Source organism: Cynocephalus volans, chromosome 2 (genome assembly GCF_027409185.1).
Source record: "Cynocephalus volans isolate mCynVol1 chromosome 2, mCynVol1.pri, whole genome shotgun sequence".
NCBI lineage: Eukaryota > Metazoa > Chordata > Mammalia > Dermoptera > Cynocephalidae > Cynocephalus > Cynocephalus volans.
The window spans coordinates 225945666-225973016 of record NC_084461.1 but is presented as its reverse complement, the minus strand read 5'-3'; the positions used below and the strand labels follow the sequence as shown (position 1 = coordinate 225973016).

Sequence of the window (27351 nt, the reverse complement as noted above, 5' to 3'; positions counted from 1 at the left end):
GTCAGTGTTCACTGCATGAATTAATGCAGGTGCCAATTGCATAGGGATCGGAGGCTCTGGTCAGGGGAGGCACCTTGCTCACAGTGGCCAGTTTGCTCTAAGAGTATCAGGGCTTGGATACCGAGGAAATGACATCATTGCACCGCAATGGAAGTCCCCTTGATGGTGGAGCGAGGGGACATGGAAGCTAGGATTTGATGAAATTCTATTGGAGGCATTGGACTTAATCTGGAGTGAGCCGGAGGGCTCCCTGGTGCCTTCTGCAAGGGAGGGACAAACAAGGTGACATGCAGGGACTGGGAGAAGAGGGACCCCAAGCCGGCCCTTCCCACAGCCCTGCTTCCAGAAGCCCTGAGCAGAGGCCCTGAGAGCCAAGCTGCAGCATGGCCAGTGGAGGCAGAAGGGACACACACCCAAACACTCAACACTGGCTGAGAATCTCCCAGCCCGGCTGGGGCCTGAGCAATAGGGATAAGGGACAGAAGATGGCTCAGGGTAGGACCAGCCACAGGCCCCAGGGAGAAGGGACTCTGCGGGGGCGTGCGCAGGTGCTGGGGGCAGGGAAGGGACAGCCCACTCAGCATTGTCCTGCTCCCTCTACCGGACGTGGCTCACCCCCTCTTCTTTGCCATCTCTACTCCCATGGAGCCGCCTCCCTATCCGAAAGAGAAAATCTCCACCTGCTCCCTGCCCCCACGTCCTCCACCCTCTTCCCCTCTTCACTGGTCTTTTTTAGCACAAGCACTACCTGGCATTTTTATGTTTATGCGTTTGTCTATCTTTGTCTCCCCCGCTAGAATGTAAGCCCACGTGAAAAGGACTTTGCTTTTCATAGCATAGATCTGGGGCTAGAACAGTGCCTGGCATCTACCAGATGCTTGAAAATATTTCCCAACAAAATGAGGAGATGGAGGCTGAGCTGAGTCTGAAAGCACCAGCAGAACTTAGCTAGAAACCACAGGCGGGTCCTCTTAAAAGGGAAGAGCTGAAGGATTGGAGGAGGAGAGGCAGGAGTGGGACATGGCCACGGTGCTGGCAGGAGTCTGGAGGAGACTGAGTGACCCAAGGCTTGAGTGCCCCTGGGTGAGACCCCGGTCACAGCACAGTCGGCCTCCCAGGCCTGCTCTGCCAGGTGGTTCCCTCACCAGCCCCCACCTCTGTCCAGTCTAACCTAGTACTTACCACAACTGATCCAGGCAGATGTAGTGTCACAGGGGCCTCTCCAGCCAGCAGGATGAACTCTGGCCTGGAGAACTGAGAGGAAACGCTCAGAGTCACTTTCAGTAGGGAAGAAAGGACAGGTTCCACGTCTTGGAGTCTGGGCTTCCTTCCATGAGCTCACCTCCCCACCCCCACCAGCACTTCATTCCCCAGAGTCAGCAGCAAACAGGGGCCAGGGAGACAGGGCTAAACTAGCCTGAGGCCCCAGCAGAGCTGGGCTTATCAAAGCAGGAGCCTCGCAGATGGGTATAGGGTACTGGCAGTGTTCTAGCTCTTAAATAGCATCAGGGGTGTCCAGGGTGAATAACTATTTTCATAATCCATGCAGTGTCATATAATCTTTTGTATGTCTCAAAAGTATAAAATACATTACTGCTATGGTTTCGATGTCCCCCCAAAACTCACTGAAGCTTGATCCCTACTGTTACAGCATTAGAAGGTGGGAAATCAGACCATGGTATTTGAAAGGAGGGGCCTTGGAGAGGTGATTGGATCATGATGGTTATGCCCTCACGAATGGATTGATCCATTCATGGATTAATGGGTTAATGGTTTAATGTCAGGAGTAGACTGAGGGCTTTACAAGGAGAGGAAGAAGCGTGTGGGTGCTCCTGCCCAGCCCTCGCCATGCGGTACCCTGTGCTGCCTCAGGACTCTGCGGAGTTCCCACCAATGAGAAGGCCCTCAACAGATGCGCCCTCTGAACATTGGACTTCCCAGCCTCCAAAACTGTAGGAAATAAATTCTGCTTTTTTATAAATTACCTAGTTTGGGGTATTCTGTTAAAAGCAACAGAAAACTGACATAGTACAAATATGTACTATATGCAATAAGAAGATTTTTTTAAGAACAAAAATACCTTTAATTTAGATGAGATAAAACACTTTTCCAGCTCTGAGTGTTGGATCAGAAGCGTGCACGAGCTGCTCCTGTTCTCAGCTTCACAACAGTTCACGCTTCTATCACACTCGTGGCCCAGGAAATACTTCCGTACCCATCACTATTTAGACCCAGCCATCATCCCGCAGGGTACATATTCTCAACCCATCTTTCAAGTGAAGAAATAGATGCTCCGAGGGGTTAGGAATCTCACTCGAGTCACACCACCAGCAAGAGTGAGGGCTGGGAGGGGCTTCTCATGCGCACTCAACACTAGCTGGTAGGACTTTCATCTTGAGGTCAGAATTCTAGCCCAGGAAGGACATGTGTCCTGAGAGAGTCCCTAAGAGAAGCTTCTTTAGTGAGTGACCAGGAAGAAAAGCCAAAGAAGGTGAAGAAGGCCTCTTGGAACCCCTCTTTGTACAACCCACCTGAGCTCCTGAAGGCCGGACAGTGGCCCTGGAGGATTGTGGGGGCTGGGCAGACAGTGTGGGAACCACAGGCCACACAGTAGGAGGGTGGCCTGGGTCATCTATCTGGAGCTCAGCTCAGTCTCTAGTTAGCTGAGGGGCTTTAACTAATTAACTTTGACAGACAGAAAAAATGCCTTCAGAGAGCGCTAGGCTCAGATGGTCTCGAAGGGTTCCAGGTGCTGAGACAGAAGGCCTGGGGGAGGCAGCCTCCTTGGTGAACAGCCTGACTGGGAGAGGCCTGCCACAGCTGCGGGGCACTGATGCCCTTGTGCTCACTGTGGGCTTGTGTGGTTATTAAACCCGTGTTTCGCTAATGGCAGTCTTGAGGAAGGGTGCTTCATTCTAAACACTGGAAGTGGCTGTGATAGCTGGGGCCAGCACTGATGCTTGCAGATCCCTCTGGCCTGAGGGCACATCCTGGGTCCACCCCTGATCTCACCCTCCAGCACTGACCCTGCAGCAGAGCCCAGCCCGCCTGTGAGGAAAGCGGGGTCTAGGAGGCATGGGCAGCCCGTAGGAGCCCTGGCATAACCCCTCCTGTCAGCCTGGCCTTCAAGACCAGGCAAGTTGGCCTGGCTACTCTCTGACCTCAACTCCCCAAGCGCCCTCTACCCAATTGCACTCTTTATCTGCCAGAAGGGAGACTCTCTCCTCCCCAGGCAAGACCTCCCTGCTGTGCCGGATCTGTGCTCCCACATTTCATCTGTTCAGAGGCCCCTTCCCAGGACATTCTGCCTTGTCAGCTCTCTCATCACATGCCATGCTCTGCTAGTGCCCTGCACACCTGTGGCTGCTAACTTCCAGAGCAGTGGGACCTGGCATCTTTAACCTTGTATCCTCCATGCCGCCTACCCCTACCCCTGCACCTGCCCCAATGAGGCCACTGTGCCCTGAATGGCAAATTTCAGGTGCATGTTAGTCCAATTCTATAAACCTCAGTTGAGGGAGCCTGGCCCCCGAGAGGGCCCTGCCCACTTCAGCCGCTGTGTCAGCCACCCCCAGCTTCCTGCTCAGACCACCGTAGGCGGTGTCCTTCTGCTCTCTTCTGCTCACCTTTCCCTTTCTTTGCAGAAAACCCCTTTGAGAAGGAGTTGCCAGCTGCTGTGTGCTTTCTGCTGCCGCCGAGAGCGTGGATCCAGAGCTGAGCTGCAGGCCCTCCTGACGGTCCTGGGGCGCTGCAGCTGGCAGAGCGCTGGCCAAGGAAGAGAAGCGATGAGGAACCTAACAGTGGGAACAGCTTCCACCCAGTGAAAAGCCACCCACCACATGCGGCGCGCAGCTGGGCAGGGTGCCCCGTGGTGTCATGTCATCTTCACCCTGTGCCTGGGGGCTCATCGCATCCACTTTTCAGATGGGGAAGCTGAGGCCCAGAGAAGCCAAGGCTGCGCAGCCACAGGGGTGAGGCAGGGTTTGAGGGCACAGTCTGCCTCTTCCCCACCCCACACCTCCACCTCTCTGCTCATGGTGTGTGACCCCAGGTCCCAGGCAGCCCCTGGGCAGGTCGTGGAATCGCAGGGGTTCCTGACTTTCTGCCTTAGAATTTTACATATTGCTCAAAATGTTTTGACAATAAATATATATTTTCATGGAACAGGGGTTGGGGGGGAGCTATTTTCCTTTGGAAAATGGAGTTTGAAATGGCAGGAAAAATCATTTCAAGGGGAACTCTGCAACATCTAGTCAAAGCTCCAGCTGTGGATCTCACATCAAGTATGGCCAAAGCCCTTGGCTGAACCACAGAGAGAAGAGACATTGTTACATTCTTTTTCTCACTTATTTGTGGGAGCTAAAAATAAATAAATAAATACACAAACAACGGGGCGGGGGAGGGAAGAAGATACAACCATTACAATTCCTTGAAGTTGATATGACAAGCAAACAGGAAGGACATTGTTGGGAGGGAGGGGGAGAGGGAGGGGGAGAGGGGGTGAGAGAGAGGGGGAGAGGGAGGGAGGGGGAGAGGGAGGGAGGGGGAGAGGGAGGGGAGGGGGAGAGGGAGGGGGAGGGGGAGAGGGAGGGAGGGGGAGAGGGAGGGAGGGGGAGAGGGAGGGAGGGGGAGAGGGAGGGGGAGAGGGAGGGGGAGAGGGAGGGGAGGGAGGGGAGAGGGAGGGGAGGGAGGTTTCTGTAATGGGCCACAGTAATCAACCACACTGTACACTGACAAAATAAAATAAAAAATTTTTTTAAAAAGACATTGTTACAGTCATCAACAAATCAATATGTAGATAAATAAATCCCTCAAACTTCAAAATGCCAAGAGTTCCAGGTTCTGGAAGATATGAGCCCATGTAGGTTTTGATCTGATTTAAACATCACAGGTTAGACAATTGCAAAACCAGCCACATTCTTCCTCCCAATCGGTGTCCCTTGCAACACAACTTTGCGTCCTTCTCCCATAGAGAGGTAGAGTCCATTTCCACATCCCTTGAATCTGGGCTGGACTTGAGGCTTGGTTTGGCCAATAGAACAAGGTGGAAGTGGTGGGGGGCCAGTTCTGGAGGGTCCGTGCACACACCTCTCTCTCTCTCTCTCTCTCTTTCTCTCTCAGCTCTGCCACATCAATGCCAGGCTGGCCTGCTGCTGGAAGAGAGCCAGTGCTCCCCAGACAACAACAGCCAGCCACCCCACAGGAGCGAAGTTGCCTAGCCGAGCTGCAGCCGATCACAGATGAGTGAAGGCAGCCAGCGGGGAAGCCATCTCAGCTGAGCACAGAATCACCAGCTGAACAAATCATTGTTGCTTTTAGCCACTTTGCTTTGTGGTTGCTTGTTATGCATGGTGTGGCAGGGGCTAATTGCAACAACCCCAAGGCATGTTGCTGTACCATCCCTGAGCCCAAACATGGTTCCCAGAGGAGACAGGATGCCTTGACAGCACAGTTTTCACCAGGTCCCTCATTACCTTGGCTTTGCATCTGCTTAAATGTGGTTTCCTCATTTGCTAATGAAATAGGGCTGGCATTTTCTGGCAAGGCAACAGGCTTCTCTCCAGTCATCAGTAAAGAAGCAAGATATGAGCAGCTCCCACACACACAATGTCCCACACGAAGTTCACAGCACCCTGTACACCTTGCTGCTTACCTGTCAGCTAAGAAGCTGCAGTGACTGTGTGCCGAGGTACTCGAATGGGGCCCCAGGGTGCTCTGGGTCTCTGTGCTTCTCTCTGAAACTAACCAGACAGCATGGGGAAGGGCATGGGCAAAGGCCAAGAGCACTGCTTTTTTGAATCAGGCAGCATGGAGTGTGGACAGCACCGTGATTTACTGGCTGTGTGACCTTGGTGAAATGGCTTAACCTCTCTGAGTCTGTTTCCTCATGTAGAAAGTGGAAATGGCTGTTCTGGGGGACCACGGGGTGGGGGGTTACAGGAGAAGATAAGGCCTAATGGCAAGGAGCACCTTGTTTAAGGGGCAACAAACAATAACACTAATTAAAAATTAATAAAGCTCAGATTCAGTTGAAAAGTAGAGGGCAATAGAAGATTTGAAGGTTATTTTAAAGACCACTCTGAACATACTTAGGACAACAAAAAGTAATTTTTTACAAATTACTTTACCCTTCACTCCACCTAGAAAGTAATTGCTTTTTTGTTGCTTGTTTTAATTTGTTCTTATCAGCTTGGACAGTTATAACTCAATAAAAAGTTTATATCTAATATAATGACTCCATTAAATTTTTAAAGCTTTCCTGGGTACACACAGGGGTCCTAAGGCCAGCCCTTTCTCTCAGGGGCTCCCAGGAGGAGTGGCGCTCATGTTGGTTTTCTCTGCCATCACACATCTGGCCCACTCAGTGCAGGAAACAATAGAATGGGTGCCATCGGCCCAGGCAGGGAATGCTCAGGGTGCCGCACCCACCTCTGCAGGGATGCAGACACTCCAGGGACCGCGCCACTGGGCTCTCGCTGCTTGCCCGATGCAGCCTCTTCCTGAGCAGGTAGCTTCTGTTCTGCCGCACAGAGGAGCTTTCTTCCACAACTCTTCTCTCCACCTGAGGGTCAAGTGCATCACACATCCACATCCCAAGGTTGGGAGGGAGGATTTATACAGTTTCCAAACTGGCTGTCAGATTAAGAGTGAAATTGTGTGTCCTGCACAGGGAGAGTCTAATGATGTATTCTCTAGCACCAGAACAGGCTCTGTACCCACCACCCACATGCACCTGAGAGTCAGCTGACCCCCTCCCACACCTGCATCCTCATGCACAGCTGAGCCTTTGCTCACATGTTCGCCGCATTGACGAGGGTCTCCCTGGCAGCCCCTCTGTGCCTACGAGGCACAGAGCTCTGTCCTCTCTATGTCTAACCTCCACCTCTGCCCTCTGATCACCTTCCCTTGTTGCTTTACTCACATCTCGTTCCATTACACCATGTCACACTAAGTTTGCTTGCTTGTCTGTCTCCCCAGCATCACCATGAGCTTTACGCACCCTTGTACCTCACCCCGCGAGTGACCAGTGAATGTCGAATAAGTGACGGAAGCCTACTTGTGAGCTCCCGATGGAAACGCTGCAGGTCAACACAGTGTCTGTCCAAGGACAACGACACACCAGTGGACAGCAGACTCCAATACCTTTCAAATAAATATGTGCCTCTCCCCCACTGAAGCTCCAGCTCAGTTAATAGGAGCCACACGTTCACACACCAAGAGAGAAGGGGTCCAAGACGGAGACCAAGATGGGAAAGGCATTTTCTGATTGACTGTTGCCAGTGTGCCACCTGCTGTCCCTTCATCCCCATTCACAGGGCCCCTGCATTAATCTTGGTCTCAGTTCTCCAACATGTGCCCAGACAAGTGCGGCCACCCAGCTGGTCTCTAGCCTCACCTCCCTCCAGTTCTTCTCAGACCCAAACCTCCTCACATTTTGTACCATGGGCACCTCGTGTCCCAGCCCTGCCCTGGCCTCATGGGGCACCAGCTGCCTGGTGCCATTCCTGCTCATGAGCTCCCTGTGGGGTCAGGCTGAGGCTGTCTCCAGTTAAGACCACCTCCCTGCTCGGCTTGTCCCCCTTTCCTCCCTCCTTCCATCACTCCCCTCTCCCGGGAGCACTTCCCCAATGAATGACTTGCACAAGAATCTCTGTCTCTGGGTTAGCATAGAGGTAACCCAGCCTAAGCCAAATGCCTGCCATGTGCCAGGCCCCTTGCCGGGCAATGGGGAGTGCACAGGGCAGCAAGCAGCCCGGTGTGACAAGCGTAGCCAGGGACCCTCTGCGGGCACAAGATGGCAGAGGGGAGCAATGGCCAGGCACTGTGTGAGCCAGATGAGGGAAGGCTTCTTGTGCGAGGCATAGAGTTGAATTTTGATAGCAAAACTGAGCCATGAGTTATAAACATGATTGTTCCACATAAAGAGGCACTTGCAGAGATCACAAGGGTCTCAGCCATGTTAGGAATCAGGACTTGCCCAAAGGGGTTCACCAGCACTGCCCAACAATAGAACTGCAATGATGAGAAAGTTCTAGATCTGCCCTGTCAATAGGATAGTCACATGGTGACTGAGCACTTGAAATGTGACAGGTGTGACTGAGGAGCTGAAGCTTTTATTTTATTTCATTTAATTATAATTAATTATAATTATAGTTAAAATGAAATAAAATATTATAATTATAATTTAAATTATAATTTAGCTCATTTAAATTTCAGTGGCTACAGGGTTGAAAAGCGCAGTGCTATACTGACCTCAGAGATGGTGCCCAGAACCAAGCCAACCAGCCGTCTGACATGGAGACTGGCAGGGGCTGGGAACACAGCCACTTCTTTCTGATGAGCCCGACAAGCTTCCAGAACCGACGGCAAGGTCCGCCGCCTGCAAGGCTGGTCTTCACACATGGCCAGCAGAAGGGAGTGCAGGGGCTCACCAAGCTGCAGAGGCTGAAGAGCAGACAGGGCAGGTGAGACCGGGTGCCTCAGAGCTGCTGCTGGGGGGCGACACCTCAGCGGGTGTGCCACCATGGACACTAACAGAAATGGATGTTCTGGTCACCGCTATAGCACATGCCTGCTCCTTCTCGAAAGTTTAGGACAGACACAAGATTCATCACTGAGGCCACAAAAGGCAGGGCGATTATCTCTGTATCAGCTGTGCATAGTCTGTTGCTTTCTAATTCAGAACTCCCGTCAGCCCATGTATGCGTGGCATGCTATGCAAGAGGGTGCATGCCAAGGTGGATTTCCATCTGTGCCAAGCACCCACTCAAACCACGACCAGCCTCTCACTCGCACTCACCCAGCAGCTGCCATCTGCAGGTACCTAGGTGGGTCCCACTGGGCCTCTGCCCTGGAATGTGAGCTCCAGGAACATTCCGGCTGTGGACTTTCTTCTTCGGAATCTCTAGCAGTCAGCACAAATGCTGTCATTGCTGGTTAAACTTTATGTCACACACACACATCAAGCAAAAGGAAAAATAGGTATTTTATCAAGCACTTCCCCCATGCATTTAAAATGACCACTGTTGATAGGGGGAAGGCCTTAGACTCAGACTCACAATCAGAATTTTTCTCATAGTCAATCCGTACTGAAAGTCATTTTCCAGATAAAGGCTGCACCACCATGTCTGCCAGGAAGCCTCAGTCGTGAATGCCTATCTTTGTGTGCAGCCCGCTATAGTCCTGCCCTCGCACAGCAAAGCCTCTTATAAGTCTGGTACTGCACAGTTACATGAGATACAGTGCCTGCCCTCAAGAAGATCATAGTCTGATGAGAAAGACTATCACTCAAAGAGACAAGGACAGTGCAGGATGATAAGGGGAGCACAGGACATGGCACAGAGGAAGGGGCCTAACCAAGACTGACTTCAAAGAGCATGCTGGAGTTACCCAAGAGGAAAGCAGGGGTGAGCTGCAGATGGACAGAGTGGTGTATGCAAAGGCATAGAGGTGCAAATGACCTGGCCCATGTCTGAAAGGACGGGGGCTATGGGCAGGACCAGGCCAGGGCAAAATGACAATGCAGGGCCCCTTGATCAAAATGATTAAGAATTTCAAGGCAGTGATAGCCGAGCATTAAGCCAAGCATGTGAGCCTGTGCTATTTACATAGGCCATGCACCAATGAAGCTGGTCCTGGTCATGGCAGAGGACTAGAGAGGAGCTAGGCAGCAATAGGAACCCAATTCCAGGCTCCAGGTGTGCCCTACTGAGAAGCCAGAATGTAACCCGGGGGTAGTGGGGAGCTACAAAAGATTTCACACGAGGAGGTTGTGAGCAGGTCTCTTTTAAAAAGAGCACCAAGGAAGCCCTGGGATGTTGGACTGGAGAGGGTCAAGTGAATCAGAAGGAGGGAAGGAAGGGAAGGGGAGGGGAGGGGAGCAGGGTGGCAGGGAGAGGTGAGGTTGCGAAGCCTGGGCAAGGCTCTCCAGCATGTGCTCTTGTAGCACTTGTTTCTAAGGAATTCTTATAGGAATTCAGAAGAAAATCTACGCAAACACACACATATATGTAGTCAGAAATTTTGTAAAATGCTGTGATAAAGTTTAAAAGTTACTATGCTTTAAGCCTTCTCATAGACTTTAATAAACTACTCTGAAAATCATCAAGAGGGAAATATTGTAGGGAGCATTTCCCCAAATTTGCTGAGCATAGAACCCTTTTTCAGAGAAGCATCTGACTCCAGGAAGGGCTGCTTTAAAGCCTTTTTTAATATATATAAATCTATATCTTCAGTGTCTATAAGATACTCTAGATTGCTACTTCCTCTGAGCAGAGATGGCAAATAAATCTTATCTTGCTTGCCAATCCCAAATTGTTGTTGCCTAGAGTGCCACAGTGAGGTTGTTTCTGGACCCACCAGGAAGGAGTTGTGTAATCGGTTGGTGATACCTGCCTAGGACCTAGGAGGAGAGAGTGGAGGTCTTCTATAGATGTGGTCCCTGCCCAGGAGAAAACCACTAAATAAATCCAGAGACACAGCCTGGCAAGATTTAGAGTATCTTGATTACAGACCTGGTTTGGTGGAACATGAAACTCTGCTGACCAGTAGAGGGTCATTCCTAAAGAATAGACGTGCATCTGCCCGAGAGAAAAGCACATGATTAGATTTCTGTCATCTCTGCTATTGCATGGTCCTGTAAGCAAAATCCAATCTGACTCCCACATGCACATACATTGTTGTCTGGCTAGCCCAACACCATCTGCAACTTCCTTGACCTTTGCTGCCTCCTACTCCACAGGCTAGAAAGCCAGAAATTTGCCTTCTGGCAGTAACCATGACACCCAATTTTGGCAAAAGAAGTAAGGGAAGTCTGTTAGGGGTTTCTGAGAAAGCTTCTGCTTTACTGGCAAAAAGAACACATGTGACTGGTCCCACCTTTTCCCCTTTGTTCCTGCCTTGAATGCTGATGTGATGACTGGAGTCATAGCAGCTATTCTGTGACCATGAGGCAACAAGTATAAAGACAGAAAGCCAGCAGCTAAGGAGGGTAAAATAGAAATACACACCCTGGATCCTTGATGACATTACTGAGCTGCTGACCCACCCCTAGACTTTTTGTTAAGTAACTAACAACTCTGTCTGTGGCTCTGTCCACTGTGTTTTAGGCTTTCTGTTTCTTCTAACCAAAGCCATCTGTACATGACATATTAGGGTCAGCCTGATTACAAAGCATCATGTTTTGTAAAAATGCAACATAGTGTGGTAGGAAGAGCATTGTCTGACTTCTCAGAGCCTCAGTTTCCTCATCTTTAAGGTGAGTATTCTGCCTGAGTACTCATAGAATCAAGTAAAAAGTACCTGAATAGGGTAATAATAATAATTATTGATATTGTTATTAGTAGACATAAAGCACCTACAATATATCAAGCCTTATTCTAAGTCTTTTACTTATTTAAACTTTTTTCGTCCTCACAGCTGTCCTGTGAGACAGGTATTTTAATTGTCCTCATTTTACAGAGGGGGAGGCTAAAGTAAGGACAAACTAGGGAACTTAGCCACACAAGACCCAAGGCCTGGGCTTGAACCAGGCACCAGAGCCCCTTGCTCTGAGCCTCTGGCTATGTGGGCAAGTCCTTGTGAGGATATATATATATAATTGATATATATCATTGATCATCCTATATATATCTCCTTGATCATATTAGTCCTGAATAAATCTCAGTTTATTTTTATTCTGGAGTTTCTATTATAACTGGCAAAGCACATTCCCCTTAAGATCTCTCTTCTCAGGAAAAGATTTTGGGAACTTTGGAAGGTAGACATTGAAGTCATGTAACATGGCACATAAAGATGCATGGTTCCTTGAGCAGCCCACTGGGTTTAATACAAGTGCTTTTGGTTTTTCACATTATGAGGTCAAGACACATGTTCAGTGCCATCCGTGCCAATTAGCTCTTTGTCTGAAATTGTACCCCTATACCAGCCCCACCCCTCACATGTATGTGATTAGACACTGCAAGAAGATTCACAAGCTGCAGCCCTATTTCCAGAACAACGATCCTGAGAGCAGATGCCAGAGCAGCATCCTGAGCATGGCCAGAGGCACCTCCACACCCCAAAACTTGCCTGGATTCAAGGGCTCTGTCCAAAAGTGTCCTAGGGCAAGGCCTGGGCCACAGTGACCACAGGCTTCGTTACAAATCTTAAATCCAGCCTATTGGTAGACCCTCCCTGCAGACGGGTGGTGAAAGCACATTGAAAGCAACTTCTAGCTCAGTGGGAAAGAACACCATGACCAATCGGTGGTGCCTGCCATGAGCATGGAATGGGGACATGACAGCACAGGTGACACGTAGGTAGACACCTGCCTGCCCCATCCACCTGACCTGCACCTGCGACCAGGACTCCAGGCAATGGGGTGAATATCTCAGTTAGAGCAGAATGTTGGTCTGAGGAGAGGGGTCAGAGTACACCCTCCTGACCTCAGAACAGGGCCAAAGCTGGGGGAGGATTCTGAGCTCAGCAAGTCCTAGGACCACTCTCCTGATTGTCCCACCACCCCCCACAGACCCATGTGCAGTGAGACGAGAGACGAGCCTGCGATGGATGAAGAGAACAGCGATTAACAGACTGCGTGCTAGGGATGCTGTAAGAGATTAAATGACCAGGTAATCCCGCCTCCTGGCCTAGTTTCTGGGCTTGAGGCTGGTGGCTTCTGGCACATTTCACGTCATGCTTCAGAAGCACAGAGAGTTAAGCCGCCAATTCAGAATTCAGTCCTTCCCCACACTGGTCCTGTCCCAGCTCAAACTCACCTTTATCTTCCTGGCTCACACTCTCAGCATCACGCCTACCCAGTTCTCCTCCTGTAACCCCCGCCTGTAGCCTTGGAACTCTTGGAGCCCTCAGATGGAGGAACACATTTTCCTCTAGTTCAAGGATGCTCTAAGCAGAGGAGTGACTAGACCTCCACAAGCATTCAGTGGAGGCCAACCTGCAGCCAGGAGGTGATGTCCACACTCAAGATCTGTCTTAACTCAGTTCCCTTAGAAAGCAGAGCATGAGGCAAAGATTAAGTGCCCACCCCTCATTCGGGAGCTGTAGACCCAGGGCAATGAGAGTGCGGAGAAAAGGGAAAGGGAGGCAGATGTGATGTGCAGGGTCACTAGGCTGGCCACCTGCTTGCAACATGCCACAGGACACAACAGGAAGTGCAACAGACGTGCCTCCTAGAACTCAGGACTTCTCTGGAAGGCTTGCACATCATGAAGCCATCCACAAGGGGAGAGCGGAAAGAGAATTTACCTTCTCAGTTCCCTCCTACTTATTTACCATGGGCTAAGGTTCACCCTGTAAGAAACTAGCTCCCCTGCATTTTCAGGTTGCACAGCATACCCCTTTAGTGGTTGCTCAGAAAGCCAGATCCCAGGGCTCTACTTGTGGCATCTTAGCTGAGCCCAAAGCATAGGAGGCCACTTGGTATAGGTGGAGCACCAATGAAGAGGCCCAGACAGAGGAAATACGACAGGCACCTAAGTCCAGCCTAGGAGTCCCGTGACCCGCCCCTGACATTCTGGCAGTGTAGGAGAGGGTGTGTGGGCTTGGAGTACCAGGGCGACTGTGTGGTGACTATAGGTGGAGAGAGGGTTACGGAGCCGGCCGGGGCCACTGTGACTAGGACTCTCATGCTTTTGCTGTTGTGATTTGACTTGGAGACACATGGACTAAGATGAACCAAACCTAGAAACCACCGAGACCCCGTTTTCTGCTTCTCAGAGCCCAAAGGAAAAGCAGTCCCAGTTCCAGGACGCCTCCTGTGAGGAGCAGCATTTCCAGACCTGCACTGTTTCCATGGAAGGACACAGAGGAAGGAACAGAGTTCTGATTAAACACACACCATGCCCCGCTAGATGCTCTGCGCCTGCCTTACATCCTTCCTGAATCCGCATTTCTTCTTTTTAAAATTGAAAATATTGTTTACTGGAACTTTCTGCATTTCAGAAACAAAATATGTCCATTGTAGGAAAACCTAAAATCTCCACTGATGTTGCCATCCAGAAATAACCACTGCAGATACCCATACCACACTGTGCATGCATGTATTGAATTTCTTTTCAAATCATTACGTAAGTTTCTACAGCTTATGGGGAAGGTATACGTAGATGTCCCGACCCTTGCTCCTATATAAGCATCTTATCAGTGTAACTTACAAGTTGTATAAACATTGGATGGTTTGAATTTATAGTGCTGATGGTAGATACCATTTTCACGTGTACCTTAAAACTTGAAATACTCGGGAACTGAGTGAATATGTTTGTTGCTACTTACAATCCCGACCTGTTAGTCCTAGTAGTTTTGTTTTAAAATGGTCTTTTTCAACTTTGTTTCTTGTTTGATTACGGATGACTTCTGTTATAGATTCATAAGTTTAGCTGTTATATTATAACAGTATTACATGTCACCAGTGTGGTTATGACCTTTATTTATATGAAAACCAAATATTTAGTCAATTTACCTTGTCTTAATTTAATCTTTGTACACCTTCCATTCTTAAGTGCTTAAATGAGTACTATATTGCAATAAGAATGTACAGATGTAATTAACCAGCCATTAAAATTTTACTTCTACAGATAATTTTTAAAAATTATTTTTTAATGCTGTCTTGCCTTGTGTCCACTCTCACTGATCATTTAGCTTGTTTCCAGTTGATTGCTAATGTCAACAATACGACAGGGCATTGCTGAAGCTAAACCCATCTTCACTTGTGCCTTAGGATAAAGTCCTAGTTGAGGACTTGTTGGGTTATTTTGCGGGGTTTGGTTTGCTACGTGCTATCAATAGGACCAAGGTGCCAGAGCATTTAGCCACAGCATTTTCAACACTTCTTTTTGAATATTGGTAATAGCCTGATCAATTAAGTCACATTAACCTCACTTTACAGATGCAGAAATTAGGGCTCAGAGAAGTTGATTTGCTCTTGTCCTAGAACAAGTAAATTGCAGGCAAGAAAGCCTGGGAATAAAAAACTTTAAACGCATTCTGTCTCAATGCTGAAAACCAGGCTTCTGGGTGCTGAGCGGGGAACTGGGGATGCCACCCCCAGGACAGGCCTTTCCCAGGGGACAGGACACCAGTGCTTCAGGGACCCCGCGCACCTTACCTGAGACACATCAGGCTGCTCGTCATCGATCTGTCCCTGTAGCAGTTCAGGGGCCTTGAAAGACGCAGCCTCGATGTGAGAAACATGGCCTTGGAAGGATAGACTCCCGGCCGCAGACAGCAGAGCTGTCCAGGGGCAGACTATATAGTCCGAGGAGTCTGAAACCAAGGCAGTGATGGGGGTGAAGAGACAGGGCCGCCCCTGGGACTGACTGTGAACAAGCCCCAGGGGAGACACGGAGCAGAACAGTTCAACCTTAATGCACGGAAGCATGTGTTACAGAAGGTGTTGTTGGAACCTAGCACCTGCCTTCAAATTCGTCGGTGGCCCAAGAGTCTTGAGGGAAAAGGTAAAGAAAGGGAAGGTCCCCCTGGAAATTAACACAAGCCTGAGTTCTCTGGAGCCAGACCAGGACCCAAGGCTGCTGCTGTTCTTGGAGCTCTGAAACTGTCCAGCAGAACCTCCAGGATGGGCAAGAGGGAGTGGAGATTCTGGGAGAAGACGCAGCTGAAGGCACAGGTGCCCAAGCCTCCATTCACTGCCCACGCTGAGACCACCACCCTGGCAGAGCCTCTGCTGTGTGCCCCCCATGCACAGTGACTTATGAGTTGACACCTGACTGTGGGCACTCAGTGTTTGTTCCAGCCACCAATTTAATGTCTAGGAGCTCCACTTTCATCCTTCAATGCCAGCTCCCTTAAGCATCTCCCCTGCAGAGAGCAACAGTGCTCAGCTTCTCAGCAGAGGGTGCTAGGAAGACACCATGGGAGGCAGGGGCTCTCCTGCTGTTTCTGGGAGGTCAGCAGTGTGGGCATGAGACCACCTGGTGGTGGTACTCTGCCCTGAACACACACCTAGGACTCTAGGTCCCTTGGCCACCTCAAGTCCAGCCTGGCCATGTGATCACCTTTTCATGACCCTGTCTACACAGGGCTCCAGCCCTCCTGTCCACAGCACTCCCTGAGAAGTGACCTGCCCAAGCCCACCTGAGCCCACCACACCCAAAGTGTCACATCTGACCCTCATTTCCTCTGCACACCCGCCACCTGGTCAACAGTGGTGACAACCTGTGCCCTGCCTTGGCCATGACTACAGAGCCCCTCTGGCTGGGCAAGCCAGCAAACATCACCACCTCGAAGGCCACAAGTGCAGCTCCTCCAAAAGGTCCAAACGCCAAGCTGGGAGGAGCATCCCTTCAAGGTTTGTCCCTTACTGGGTATCTGCCCTCAACCCTAGGGGACCATGTAGAGTTTTCTTATATCTTACAGTTACTCTTCCATCATAATTAAATATTTCTTTATATTCCCCTTCCCTGTTTAGACCACAGTGTGGTGACTTCTGATGGGCACAGAATGGTGTCATATCTGGCAGACAGAGTGCAGGGATGTCCCAGGTGCCTGCCCCTACCTCCCACCTCTGGTTATGCCCAGATGTTGGGAGATGCCCACAGCTCTGCATGCCTGGAAGCACTGCAGTACCAGGGCAGAAGGAAGGCCCTTCTCTCAACTCTGCTGCATGGTGCAAGAGACAGGCCTGCCCTCCCAGTGTGGCCCCACCAGGGAGCATTTGCCTACTGGCTCTAATACCTAGGACTAATCACAGATCAAGAAGCACCAGCCAGAAATGTGCTTGTTTGGGGAGCTTCACATTCAACTCCCCATGACTTGACTGCCCCAAACACACTCTCTTACCATTGCAAAGGTCTTCCAGGAGCTGCTCAGCAGCCAGGGACAAGAGGGACCAGATTTCCTCCTCAGACAAAGCTTCGTCCCTGACCTGCAGGGCACTGGCCAGCGTCACAGAGGCCGGGCTCATGCCTGCAAAGACACGCATGTGGCAGAGCCCCTGCAATGTCCAGGAGCGCGTCAGGGCCAGCACTTGCCACTCTGGTCCTGGCATGATCCAGCCACTCTGCAGTGCTCAGGCACCGTGTTTTCATCACCTGTGTCCCAGGGCCAGGCACAGGGCAATACATACAGGAGAAGTTAAAGAAATTGGGGGACTGGCCAGACTGGCTGCTTGGTTCTCAGTGAATGAGCAAGTCAATAAATAAACAATGTCCAAATGAAGGGTCCACTGAGTGGACAAATGAATAAACAAATGAACCAAGAGACTGGCACGTCCTCCGAGCTGGCGCGAGCCCTTGCAGAGACCTACCTGTGCCTGGGCAGTGCTGCCTGCTCTCCTGCTGTGTCTGCAAAAGTGAGTTAGCCACTTTTGCCCCCACTATAGGAGTCATGTGTTTCGTCTCTGGCTGCCACACAGAATAGGATTTGGCACCAGCACCAGCCCTTTTTCCAGCACCTGCCTGAAAAGCAAGCAGGAATCACTAACAGGTAGGATGAGCCCCAAGTTTTGGAAGAGGGCAGACTCCCAGGGAAGCTGGAGGAGGGTGAGAAAGACCGGTCTTCTCTTCCCTCCCTTCTGAGAAGTGCCCCTTGACACCAAGGCTGGCGATTAATGTCTATCTCCGGGGACAAAGCCGCCACCCACTAATCTCCATAGCCCCAGGTGCTAGGTGGCGGCAGGAGGAGGACAAGCAAGCTTTTCCTAATCCTTTTACATCACTGATGTTTTTCTACCGCCAGAGCTCACTGAGAGTCAGTGCTGTGCTGGGGGTGGGTGGAGAGCACATTCAGCACCCCAAGCCCTCCATCAGCGTGCTAATCCAAGCTCCACGCTCACCAGCTGCCAGGCTCCCTACAGACGCCTGCAACACCAGCCTCCTCCAGCCTCAGGAAGAGAGCCAGCTTCCAGGAGAAAGAGCCCTGCTCTTCCCTCTCTGCCCGGGTCTGGCAGGGGGCCGCAGCAGGACCTCCTCGAAAGGTTTGACCTGCAAGCAGTTATTTATGACACGGAGTCTGTGAAGGAGGGGCTGTTATTTCCATTTACAGGCAGGAAAGCCATTCAAGGCAACCAGGTAACAAGCCAGGGACTGGGAGCTGAAGACCAGGCCCTCTTGCTTTGCTTTGCTTTTTTTCCTTGTCTCTTTTCACTAGGCATTCCCATTCTGCCACATTTTTCTAACTCTCTGTAACCATAAAGAAAGGCTACTTATTAAGGATAAAAAGGAGGAGGAACAAGATCATAATTTCAGACAAAAAAAAAATCTCTGAATTCCAAAATAACATATTGAATGTGTGAGGTTTTTCCTAGCACTTTAAGACTAGGAAGAAAAAATTCATTAAGTCTTCTAGGCTGGCGTGTCTAGTTGAAACTGTCATTTTGATACAGGCCCATTCAATGGGGAAAGGGCAGCCTTTTCAACAAATTGCGCTGGATCCATCATGGAAAAAAAACTGAACATTGACCTAAACCTCACACCTTACACAAAAATTAGTTCAGAATGGATTACAGATTTAACGTACAACATAAAACTATAAACTTTTAGAGGAGAAAATATTCAAGACCTAAGACCAGGCAAAAAGTTTTTAAACTTGCCACTAGAAGCACAATCTATGAAAGATATACAACTGATAAATTAGATGTCATCAAAATTAAGAAATTTTGCTCTAGGAAAGACCCTATTAAGAAGATGAAAAGACAAGCTATAGACTGGGAGAAAATATTTGAAAACCACCTATCTGAAAAGTACACATATATAGAATTTTTTTTTGTTTTTTCTTTATTAAATTTATTTATTTATTATTAGCATAACATTCTTACAAATCGTGATATTTCTTTATGCCCTTTACCCGACCTAGCATTTTCAAACCCTTTCCCTCCCTCTACACATCTCCTTGGCTTTGTTTTTTCCTTCTGAAAATTCAACATATTGTTGTGGTCTTTTCTTTCTTTCTTTCCTTCATTCCTTCCTTCTTCCCTCTTCTCTCCCTCCCTCCCCCCACCACCTCCCTTCCTTTCTAGCAACCAGTTATGAGTGAGAATATGTAGTATTTCTGTTTCTTTATCTGGCTTATTTCACTTAACATAATTTTCTCCAGACTCATCCATGTTGTTGCAAATGGCAGAATTTCATACTTTTTTATGGCTGACTAGTATTCCATTGTGCATATGTACCATATTTTCATTACCTAGTTGTCCAACACTTAGGTTATCACTAGCTGGGACACTTAGGTTGGTTCCATATTTTGACTATTGAAAATAGGGTTGCAATGAACACGGTAGTGCAGGTATCCCTTTGACATGATGAATTCTATTCTTGTGGATATACAGCAGTGGGATTGCTGGATCATATGGTAGCTCTATCTGTAGTTGTCTGAGAAACCTCCATGCTGTTTCCCATAAGGGCTGTGCTAATTTACAGTCCCACCAACAGTGTAGAAGAGTGTCCCCTTTCCCTGCATCCTCACCAGCATTTGTTATTCTCAGCCTTTTTAATAATGGTGAGTCTAACTGGGGTGAGATGATATCTCAATGTGGTTTTGATTTGCATTTCTCTGATGACTAGTAAATTACTAAAGGAAAATATAGGGGAAACACTCCAGGTAATACGACTGGGCAAAGACTAGATGAATATGACCCCAAAAGCACAAACAACAAAAGAAAAAATAAATAAATGGGATTATATCAAACTAAAAAGCTTCTGCACAGCAAAGGAAACAATCAACTTAGAGGGAAGACAACCTACAGAGTGGGAGAAAATATTTGCAAACTACACATCTGACAAGGGATTAATATCCAGAATATATAAAGAATTTAAACAACCATACAGTAAAAAAACAATAATCCAATTAAAAAATGGGCAAAGGAGATGAAGACATTTTTCAAAGGAAGACATACAAATGGCCTACACGTATTTTTTTAATTTTCAAGACTCATCAATAAGAAAATAAGCAATTCTATTAGAAAATGACCTGAACAGACATTTCACCAAAGACATTATACAGATGACAAACAGCACATGAAAAGATATTCAACATCACTAGTCATTAGGGAAATGCGAGTCAAAACGACAATGACATAACATTGTACTCCTATCAGAATTACTAAAATAAAAATATGTGACAAAACCAAATTCTGGTGAGGTTGTGGAGAAACCAGATCCTCACACATTGCTGGTGAGAATGTGAAATGGTACAACTACCCTAGAAAACAGTTTGGCAGTATCTTATAAAACTAAGCATGCAATTACCATCTGACCCAGCAACAGCACTCTTGGGCCTTTATCCTAGAGAAATGGAAATTTATGTTCACACAAAAATCTATATGCAAATTTTCATAACAGCTTTATTTGTAATAACACCAAAACTGGAAACAACCTAGATGTCCTTCAACAGGTGGATGATTAAAGCAAACAGTGGCCCATGCACACCATGGAACATTACTCAGCAATAAAAAGGAATACACTATTGATACGTGCAACTTGGATGAATCTCCAGAGAATTATGCTAAGTGAAAAAAACTCAATCCCAAGAAGTTACATACTGTGTGACTTCATTTACATAACATTCTTTAAATGAAAAGGTTACAGAAAAGGAGAACAGATTAGTGGTTGCCAGGGGTTGAGGATGAGAGGAAGAAAAGTAGGCGAGGCTATAAAAGGGCAACAAGCAGCGTCCTCGTGGTGGTGGAACTGGGCTGTATGCTCACTGTGGTGGTGGAGGCACAAACCCACACGTGTGATGACATTATGTGAAACTAAACACTCACACTCTCATGAGTGTACGTAATGGGAAATCTTGACCACATCTGCCATTGCATCCATGCCATTATCCTGGCTGTGATATTGTATTATAGATTTGCAAGACGTTACCACTGAGGGAAACTAGGTAAAGGATACAAGGGAGCTCCTCTGGGTTTATATCCAAAAGAATTGAAATCGGTATGTCAGAAAGATCCCTGCACTCACATGCTTTTTTCCAGCATTATTTGCAAGAGTCAAGATATGGAAGCAACCTAAGTGTTCATCAATGGATGAATGGATAAAGAAAATGTGGTATGCGTATATGTATACACACACATGTGTGCACGCACACACACAATGGAATCTATACAGCCTTTTAAGGAAGGAAATTTTGTCATTTGCCACAGTGTGGATGAAAACTGGAGAACAACAGAATGCTAAGTGAAATATGCCAGGCATAGAAAGACAAATATTGTGTAATCTCACTTGTATGGGGAAGCTAAAACAGTTGATCTCATAGGATCAGAGTAGAAAGGTGGTTACCAGAGGCTGGGGAGAAGGCTCTGGGGGTTGTGGGGGGAGAAAGATGTTTATCAAAGGGTACAAAGTTTCAGTTAGGCTGAAGGAGTAAGTTTAGTGAGCTGTATTACTGCACAGCATGGTGAGCACAGCTAATAATAAAGTATTGCATATTTCAAAATTGCTAAAAGAATAGATTTTTAACATTCTCACTACAAAAGAATAATAATTTGGTGAGGTGATGGTTATGTTAATTAGCTCGATTGGATCTTTCTACAACATATACATAGATCGAAATATCAGATTGTACTCTATATACACGATTATAATTTGTCCATTAAAGATAAATTATTTTAAAAAACAATGAGATATAATTTTACATCAACTAAATAAAAAAAAAATAAGAGATCAGATACCACCAGTTGTTGGTGAACATCTGGAGCGAAGGGAAATTCTCACATTGGTTCAATCAGCCACCTTGGAAAACAAATTAGCATTAACCAGTACATTTGAACATGCATGTAAAAACACCCCACAAGTCAGCGCCAGTAAAGATAATTACATAGATAAATATAAAAGGCGATAAAAATGTATTTCGATTGGAACCCTTTTTTCCTATTTCACTTAAAAGAAAAGGGAGCAACCAATATCTAGAAAACCACATCAGGTTGGTCAATCAAACACCTCTCTTGGTTGTTGGAGCTGAGGGTTACTTGAGCTTGAAGTTGCCGTTCCTGTTAATGAAAGTGTCAGGAACACAGTTTTCACATCAAACACAGCCCTGGCCCAGGCAGGAGTCAGAGGCAGCAAACTGCTCATGATCCTTCCCGCTGGAAGCAAAAAGCCACAGCCACGCCTGCTCCAGTGCGCATGCGCGGCCCTGTGCAGAAAGCCCGGTTCGCGTTTATTCCTCTCTCCCGCACAATCTCGCGGTCTGACCATCCCCAGTGTCGCAGCTGGACGTTGCCCACAGTGGTAGGTTAGTTGGTGCCTGGGGACAGTGCAGACGCCTGGGAACCATCAGGGTTCTGAATTTCCCTGGCAGGCCTAGCCACAACCCTCCACACCAGCCGCCGTTTGCAGAGGCCCCAGTGGGCAGTAACCTCTTTAGGGACGCTCTAGGGACACTCCACTCCAGCCCACAAGCCTTTAAAAACCAACCTGGACTCACAATTAGCATTTTGATCTCTGTGTAATATTGTGAATGCTATTTCGGAGACACCTTATACTTCCTCTAATAACAATAGGGGCACACTTCCTTAGCGTTTGTATGCCAGGCACTGTTCAGAGTGCTTTATGTGTATTCACCCATTCGAGCCTCATGACAGCCTTTGAAACAGGACTGTTTTCAAGTCCATGCAACAGACGAAGAAACTGAGGGACAAAGAGGTGAGTGACTTGGCCAGTGTCACACAGCTTGGACTTGGGTCTATGCTCCTGGTTTCCTAGGCAGAGCTTTCACCACCATGTTTTGCTGGCTGTGGAAATGATTGTGAAGCCCTTTACGGCTCTAATCTCCGGCTACGGAACAGACATCAGCCTTTCCCCATCGCGCCCTGATGCCTCTGGGCTTCTCTCCAAGTTTTATTAACAGTCTTGTGGGCGAAGCACTGCTGTACCATGGCCTAAAAAAAGGGATCATTAACTGTATAAAGAATGCAGGGATCCCACAGCATGGATAAACCTGCTCCACCAGACGGTGAGGATGCTGTGGGAAGCGTCCAGCCAATGGGCTCTTCTTTGGGGGTAACTCCACTGCCCCCACCCCCATCTCTCCTGCACCTGCAGGATCTCACCTCCGTGGACTGATTTTCTGTACTGACTCCATTTTCTGAAGGAATCACTCGTCATCTAGCACCCTAGAAGTCTCCTTTTCCATCCAAGACCCCATTTGCCCATCCAGGAGCTTCCTCGGGCCCCTCCAATGAGTTCCCATGCTGTGGCACATCCTGTCTGCCAGGACTCGCTCCAGTGGGTCTCCAGCCTTCAGCAGCCCCTCTGCCTGGTCTGGCTTGGGGTAGCCTCTCACCCCTGCCCTTGATCTTTAGTGCTCCTGCTCAGGCCTCCCTCTCCTGTGGGCCATGGTGACAGCGGCCCTGAGCTTCACGTGTGAGGCTTCCCCAACGCCTTTCCCTCAGCCGCTCCTTTATTAACCCATACTCATCAAGGACCTAGCAGATTGCAAGCTCTGTGCTAGGAGTAGCATGGTGAACTACATCCTACCCTGTGAGGCTTGGGGATGGGCAGAAGGAGATGTCAATGAACAGGCAAGCAAATAAAATAATTCCATAGAACGACAGACTAGAAGGGAAAGTAAGACCAGGTGATGCACTACAGCATGCCTTTGGCACCGGGACACTTAGCTGCAGTGGTCAGGGAGGGCACCTCGGGTCGGTGGCATTTGAGCTGAGACTTGGAAATTGAGAAAAACGTTCCAGGCAGAAGGAAGAGCAGGCACACAACCCCAGAGTTTGGGAGGTGAAAGGGGGCAGAGAGGTGGGAGATAGAGTCTGAGAGCTGGGCAGGGGCCGTCTTCCCTCTGCCGGCCCCTCAGACTGTGGAAGAAGTTTGCTTTTGCCTTAGAGCAATGAGAAACTCGGCCCACCTGCTGGCCTGCAGAGCAAGTGCAACCTGCACTGTGCCAAGCCGAGGCAAGCTTTTCTGACACAGTCCTGCATCTGAGTTCTGACCAGAGGGAAGCAATCTTACCTCATCTGACACCTCAACAGCCCTGTGAGTGGGGATGGGTTTTGTTTTTGGTTTTTTTTCCAGTGGCTGGCTGGCATGGGGATCTAAACCTGGAGAGGCTGTGTTCTCACTGACTGAACTAACTGGGCAGCCCCCTGAGGATGGTTTTTACCAAGGGCAAGGCTCACGTCTGCCCCCTGCCCCACGCCCAGGAAGAACACAGTGTCCAAGTCTCCTGGACGGCTGCTGAGTGACAATCACAGAGTGCCAGGCTGTGGGTCGGGCCACCTACCAAGGGCATGGCATGTGCGTATGTTGCCATGATATTTTGCAGTGTTTGTAGCTGGCTTCTGAAGTAAGGATCTCTGTTAATCCTAATCATCCATTGATTGACTATGCAATGGCATTAGAACTGTGAGATTTTAGTCACATTCCAGTCTTGTGCCCTCATTTACCTCCCCCCCCCACCAAGTCACCTGGATGACCTCTGGCCTTCACCTGTGGCCAGGTACCAAGATTTACAAACTGCTGGATGCCCTAAGAGACACTGCATTGGGAGAGAACCTGGACCAAGGTCTCAGGGGCCTCTAAGGCCTTTCTTATCTCTGGAGTTCTACGTGCCACTGTCCAGAAAGAGAAGGAATACACACAGGACCAAGAAAAGCAGAGGAGAACTGTGCCAAGTGGGGACAAGCACACAACTCCTGGTCTCATGGGGACAGACTACTACTTCCTCCTTGAAACACTCCTTGATACTTCCAACTCCTGGTTCCCCTTACCTTTCTAGAATTCTCTCTCCCTCTCACTGTCCCTGAAATATTGTCACTCAGGATTCTATCTCAGACCCTGTATTAGTTTCTTATGGTTGCTGTAAAAAATTACCACAAACCTGTTGGCTTAAAACAACACAAATTTATAATCTCATAGTTCCAGAGACCAGAAATCCAAAATCAGTTTCACCGAGCAGAACTCAGGGTGTCAGCCAGACTTCACAGGGGAGAATCCATTCCTTGCCTCTTCCAGTTGCTGATGGCTGCCAGCATTCCTTGGGCTGTGGTCACACCCTCCAGTCTCTGTCTCTCTGGACACATCACCTTCTCCTCTTCTATTTCAAACCCCCCTCTGCTTTCCTCTCATAAGGACACCTCTAGTTATATTTAAGGCCCACCTAGATAGTCCAGGAGAATCTCTCCATCTCAAGATTCTTTAATTTAATTGCTTGTGCAGAGTCTTCTTTGCCATATAAGGTAACATTCAAAAGCTCCACAAATCAGGATGTGGATATCTTGTTTTTTTAGGGGAGGAATTATTTAGCCTAGCACAGGCCCTCTTTCATTCGACACTCTCTGCCTGTTGGTTGAAAAAGACATGAGCTTTGGACATTGAATCCCAAGCTTCCTGAGTTCCCGGCTGTGTGACCTTGGGCACAGGGCACATGCTTAACCCTCTGAGGCTCAGTTTTGTCATTTGGGAAATAGGGTTAATAACAGCAGCTACTCAGAGAGCTGTCAGGAAGGTCATAGTAAAGTGTCTGGCACGTGAAAGGGGCTGAGTGCTTCTTATTTCCCTTTCCTTTCCATCTCTGCTCCAACCATCCAGAGACAGATTTTAAGCATCAGGGCTGCTGAGCAGCTTCCAACAATAAAATTTTTAAACTATGGTGTTAATTGTTTCCATCTGTCTGCCAGGATTGAAGTGCTATACACATCTCATTTCAACCTTAGCAAAATGCCTGACATATCTCGATGTCCCCAAAATAGATACCCTAGGGAGGAACCAGGAGAGGATGAGGGGCTCCCAAGGAATCAAAGCTCTCACAGTGATTCTTTCCTCCCCCACCCCTTGCTCCTTATGTCTCTCTCCGTGTCTTCTCCTGGTGGACATTCAAAGAATGATCTGCCCACAGTGGGATCAAGAGCTGAGCAAAACCATCCAGAAGGAAAACTGCATCCTTCCCCCAAGGAGGAAAAAACTGTTCTGCCTCATCTGAGCCAGGCTTAAGGAGCTAAAACAATCAGGGTTCTTACCTTCCAGAACTTCCCCACAGTGAACCCTCAGAACCTTCTCTCCAGTGAGTAGTGCATGAGATTGCATCACTACTGCCTTCTCACACAGACCCTTCCCTGCTTGTTCCCCACCCCTCCAACCACAGATTTAAATAGTGCCTGCAGCACTGACACATATGACCTTGAGCAAGGACACTCTCAAAATGTCATGTCCCCCATCTATAAAGTGGAGATGATAATTGCCACCTTACAAGATGGGTGTGAGAAACAGAACAAGCTAGTGTAAGAAAGGAACAAGCTGATATCTCACCTCTCTTCAATACTCCACCATGGAATCTTGCATTGGCAGATGAGAGAATGACACTAGTGCAGAGAAATATTTTAGACCATTTAGGGCATTTAAGGGTAGTGTTTTCCCCATCTTCAATCTTTTACTTACCATCTTCCCAATATTTGTCACATTCCCATCATACTTATACGATTAAGACAAGTTTTTTATTTAAATGCATGTATTTTTAAAAGAAACTGTATCATTACAATACATGGAAAATTAGTACCATCAGATGTAAGTAGAAGGTAATTATAAGCTTTTTTAAGGAAATTATTGAATTCTTGCCTTCCAAAGGCCCTGAGCCCAGGGCCTGATCTTTCATTACAAAAGGAGCAATTAATTTAAGAAATGCAAAGTCTATGGTTTTGAACAGACTCTCTTCTTGACATTATCTGAAAAATTTACGTAAAATGTCAAAAACATAATTCAATGTTATTAATGCAGTTTGTGTTCCTCCTATGTTCCATGGTCCTGTCTGTCCTTTAGGAAGCATCATTTCATCCTTTTTTAAGGCTTCAGGGCCAGGCATAATATAATCCATCCTCAGAGTGGATTAATTGAACCCTCACCAATTACAGTTTGTGATAATGACTTCTAAGGAGAGTAACCCTTTACAGCTTACAGAGTTTTCATAGACTTTTGTGATTCCTACCAAAAAAACCCTTCAAAATAGGCAAGGCAAAAATGGTCCCCACTTCCAGATGAGGAAATAAAATTTAACTGATTTAAGGTCACAAAAGTCACATGGCTAGTAAGTGTCATTTAAGTTTCTAAAAGAGGAGAGGGATGGGGTTATGAACTAACAAGATTAAATAAAGCCACATGTGTTTAAATTAGTATTCTGTTTATTAAAGTTGTAATTTTAAAAAGCAACATTGTCTTGGGACTTTAAATTCAGTTTTAAAGTATTATGCTACACTAGTCTAGTGGTCTAGAGATTTATGTATAAAAAGAACCATTTCACATGATATTTAATTAATGTTCCACTTACTCACAATATATCTGTCAGGAGGTTCTCCAGAGAAACAGAACCAGTAGTATGTGAGAGTGTGTGTGTGTGTGTGTGCGTGTGTGTGTGTGTGTGTGTGTGAGTGTGTGTGTGTGTGTGTGTATTCCT

The 27351-nt window shown here is 47.8% G+C and overlaps 1 protein-coding gene across 2 annotated transcripts in view; it reads right to left on the bottom strand.

Annotated features, from left to right (window-relative positions):
- FRMPD2 (FERM and PDZ domain containing 2) overlaps positions 1-27351 on the bottom strand; it is a 117640-nt gene that overhangs the window by 68248 nt on the left and 22041 nt on the right. Inside the window, exons 2-9 of one of the 2 annotated variants that reach the window (XM_063087344.1) lie at positions 16795-16920; positions 15104-15261; positions 10515-10580; positions 8254-8445; positions 6430-6562; positions 5654-5741; positions 3627-3765; positions 1183-1254 (exon numbers count right to left, since the gene is read on the bottom strand). In XM_063087344.1, coding sequence (XP_062943414.1) covers positions 1183-1254; positions 3627-3765; positions 5654-5741; positions 6430-6562; positions 8254-8445; positions 10515-10580; positions 15104-15261; positions 16795-16920 — 974 coding nt within the window. Of the gene's footprint in view, positions 1-1182; positions 1255-3626; positions 3766-5653; positions 5742-6429; positions 6563-8253; positions 8446-10514; positions 10581-15103; positions 15262-16794; positions 16937-27351 lie in introns of those variants that run through there. The other variant, XM_063087345.1, reaches the window with a different exon arrangement.